The sequence below is a fragment of the Rhincodon typus genome, chromosome 11, assembly GCF_021869965.1.
Source record: "Rhincodon typus isolate 14 chromosome 11, sRhiTyp1.1, whole genome shotgun sequence".
Classification (NCBI taxonomy): domain Eukaryota; kingdom Metazoa; phylum Chordata; class Chondrichthyes; order Orectolobiformes; family Rhincodontidae; genus Rhincodon; species Rhincodon typus.
In genome coordinates this window covers 4,650,242-4,654,363 of record NC_063342.1, presented here as the reverse complement: position 1 = coordinate 4,654,363, position 4,122 = coordinate 4,650,242, and the positions used below count along the sequence as shown (strand labels likewise).

The window sequence follows — 4,122 nt, the reverse complement described above, 5'->3', positions numbered from 1 at the left end:
GTGTGCACAAACTGCAGATTCTTCACACAATATACCCAGCAAAGGCCATTCAGGCCGACTACACCGTGTCAGAGTTTATGCTGACAGACAAATACTGGTCCATGACACCAATTCCCCAACTCTTCTCTAAGCCAGAATATTGACTAACTTAAAATGATTAGCACAGCACAGAGAAGTTTAATTGACTGCCAGAACCCAGGGAGCTTACTAGAATGTGGTTATCTAAGGCTGAGATCTCAGTTTTACAGACTTTAATTCACTAATGCAGCCCATTAAGTTGGTAATTCTGATTACCTAGCATTACATTGACTGCAATTATTTCTTTTTTGCACACGGTAACCTTTCGTTTGCACAGATTAAATTTTATTAGCAGAAACCTGAAAACCAAATTACTGCTTGTGAACGAGAACCAATGTTATCACTATTCAATGGCCTGTATCTGTCAAGTGAGGCTTTTTAAACCACTAGGCCTATTAATGACTTACTTTGTGCACTCCTGCTCCTCATAGAGAAACAATTATCATGTTATTATACAGCACAGAAAGAGGCCAATTGGCCCATCTTGCTGATGCAAGAGGCGTCTGGTCAGCCCTGCCTTTTGCAGATAGCCCTACAAAACATTCACTGTAACGACAATATCCTCTCACTTTTCCATAGTATCAAGATTTTTCCTACAAAAGGGCCTCTGAATTCATACCATCTATGGGCTACTTACAGATGGTTCCCGAGTTACAAATGTTAGATTATGAATGCTCGTAATAATGTACGTACTAATGCTCGTACAGCCGCATAGGGCTGTAATTTTAAAGACACAACATATGAACATTATAACTCTATGACTCTAAATGAGATAGGGCCTTTGAAACACAACACTTGTAGCAGGCCCTATGGCCTTGTCTGCTGCCTCACGCAGGAGTGAAAATCCCGGCCAAAGTATCGTGTCAATGATCTTTGGTTAGAACTGGCAAAAGTTAGAAATACAAGAGGTTTTGAGCTTGTTGCATCAGTAGAATTTCACTAGTTGAAACTGCTCGATTGCAGAACAGTTCCTTTATATTATCCTGCATTGTGTTCTGACTTGTGAACCATTCAACTTGTGAACAGACTCTAGAACGGAACCTGTTTGCAACCCAGAGACTGACTGTGCACAAGTTACACCTCAATGATTTAGAATGCAGTTGTATGTAAATGTTTTGTGATGGCTATTTTTGACACAGTCTTTGCTTTTGGATCTGTGCCACTTGGTATCACTTTGCTGCATTCTACAGGACATTTTTACAAGGCTGCTACCATCTGCCAAGATGCAACACCTAACTCCGCTGCACATTCGCCTGGGTGCCCCTTCAGTGGCACCACCTAACCTAGATACCCAATGCTCGCTCACTCCCACAATGCTCTGGGGTCCTGGCAGAGCTGGGCAACTAGGAACTTCTGCAACACTCTTCCTCTTGGCACTCACCCTGCCATCACCCACACCCCACCCCCTCCCCACCACCAACACCACCACCTCACCTCCCAGCCTCTCCTCCAAATATCACTCACTTTGTACAGGACAGTCAGAAAAGTGTACACCTTTTCCAAGATCGGCTGGATTGATCCAAGGACAGCAGGGTTGTCAACTCCTGCACAGCTTTACTAGAATCCTTGATGATCCGGAAGGATTATCATCCTGTGGATTTCCTCAGGCCACTATTCAATTGGGAAGGAAGCAGACTCTTTTCCACCAAATGCCATTTCCCCAGCCTGACCAATCACAGTGGGGTAGCTGGAGAAATTAGTTGTGCAATGAGCTCATTCCTGACTATGCTCATGGATTGGTTAGATCTATACTCAATGGAGTTTTTTTTTACTGGATGAAGAGGGTGAGGAGGACTCATAGAAACCTATAAAATTCTATCAGGATTAAAGAGTAAATACTCAAAGAATTTTTAAAAAGTTCTTTTGATGAGGTCATAGTTGGCTAGACCAGCACTTAATGCCCAGAAGGCAGTTAAAAGTTAACCATATTGCTGTGGATCTGGACAAGGATGGCAGATTTCCCCTTCCCTAAAGGGCATCATTGAACCAGATGGGTTTCTCCCTCCCAACAACCAGTCATGGACTCCTGATCATCATTAAACTCTTCATTCCTGATTTCTATTGAATTCAAATCTATATCTGCTAATGTGAGGCTTGAACCTGGGTCCCTAGAACTCTACTGAGGTCTCTGTGTTAACAAGTCAGTGATAATACCACTAGGCCATCTCCTCCCCATTTCCAATGGTGATATTCCCGATGACCAGGGAGTCCAGAACCAGGGGTCACAGTTTAAGGATATTGAGTAGGCCATTTCGGAACGAGTTGAGAGAAATTTCTGCACCCAGTGAGTGGGGAGCCTGAGGAATTCGCTGCCACAGAAAGCAATTGACGTCAAAACGATGAATTTTTTTAAGGCGTAAGATATAGTTCTTAGGGCTAAAGGGTTCAAAGGGTATGGGGAGCAAGGGGGAATGGGGTCTGAGTTGGATGATCAGTCATGATCATATCACTGACTTCAAACCAGTGTGGGTGATCTCTTTGACTGACAGAGATAAGAGACGGAGACACAGAGGACATTAATGTCCAGTTTGAAAACATCCAGACAGATCTTTAAAAATCTAAACAGAAGTTGCTGGAAAAGCTCAGCAGGTCTGGCAGCATCAGTGGAGTGAAATCAGAGTTAATATTTCAGGTCATTTGACTCTACCTCAGACCTGCATCTGCAGTTCTTTCGGTTTTCTTTTCTTTAAAAATCTAACTGTCCAGCTCCAGCTGAGAGAAATGACAATTCCAAACATGAGACTACATATTAGAATAAAGCCAGGAAATACCACAGGAGGAAGGGTCTGAGGAAGGGTCACTGGACCTGAAACATTAACTGATTTTTTCTTCATAGATGCTGGTAGACAAGCTGAGCCTTTCCAGCAACTTCTGTTTTGATCAGGAAATACCATAAACCGTGTCTGAGGGTGTGGCAGAGTCTGTGTGGAGATAATATGCTGATCCTTAGAAATGTTTCTTGTGTTCTTTCCTAATGCAGGCAAATGCAGGGCAGCTCTCTCCCCCCTCAGGCCCCGGCACTACCCCTGGGCTACATCTCCGGGACGTTAATTTCAGATATTGAGACAGACCTCCCGGATGAGGATGAGGACAATGAGGACGAGGAAGAGGCTTTGGAGCTGGCCAGGCCTCTGCGGGGTATTGCTCACACTCCAGGCTCCAGCATCGATAACTTGGATAGCTCAGTGACAGGTAACCAGCATTTCCTGCTACCTGAGGGATGGTCTGGAGGAGAATCTTCGTTCCATTGGAGCAGCCTTGAGGGGCTGAATGGCCTACTTCTGCCCCTGTCTGTATGTGCCCTCTAATGCTAAATTGATGGATTATTCTGAAGATTCTACATTTTCTTTTCTCTATTCTTACATAGGATATGGGCATTGCTGGCAAGGCCAGCATTCATTGCCCATTCCTCATTGCCCTTGGACTGAGTGTCTTGCTTGGCCATTTCAGAGGGCAGCTACGACTCAATGACATTGCTGTGGGTCTGGAGTCACATGTAGGCCAGACCAGGTAAGGATGGCAGTTTCCTTCCTTAAGGGAAATTGGTGGACCATGATTTTATGAATGGTAAATGGATAATAGTTTCGTGCTCACCATCACAGAGACTGGCTTTCAATTTCAAATTTGTTCATTAGAAACAAAGAGAAGAGGAGCAAGTATAGGCCATTCGGCCCTTCGAGCCTGTTCCACCATTCAATATGATCATGGCTGATCATCTAACTCAGTCCCCTGTTCCTGCTCTCTCTCCATACCCTTTGATCCATTTAGTCTGAAGTACTAAAAACTTAAAACAAAAGCTAAGAAAAACTCTTGTTATTTCACCTCAGTCCATTTTTTTTAGATCTTACTGTGAAAAAAATTCATTCTGTTCAAAATACTCAGGGCAGACTCTTCCAGTTTTTGAATGAGTAGAATGGCAGGCATTGTAACAAGCAGCTTCAGTGGGTCTTAGGCCCCTCAGACCTTTGGCTGGTCACTCAGTGGGCTTTCCGCTGCAGTCACTTCCTGGGACGGAGATGGTGAATCAGACGGAAAATTCTTGGT

At 44.0% G+C, this 4,122-nt stretch overlaps 1 protein-coding gene across 1 annotated transcript in view; it reads left to right on the top strand.

The window, feature by feature from the left end:
• The window catches only part of robo2 (roundabout, axon guidance receptor, homolog 2 (Drosophila)), a 200,830-nt gene that overhangs the window by 153,867 nt on the left and 42,841 nt on the right, over window positions 1-4,122 (top strand). Inside the window, exon 20 of the mRNA XM_048603017.1 lies at window positions 3,059-3,270. Within this exon, the coding sequence (XP_048458974.1) occupies window positions 3,059-3,270 (212 nt within the window). The remainder of the gene's footprint in view (window positions 1-3,058; window positions 3,271-4,122) is intronic.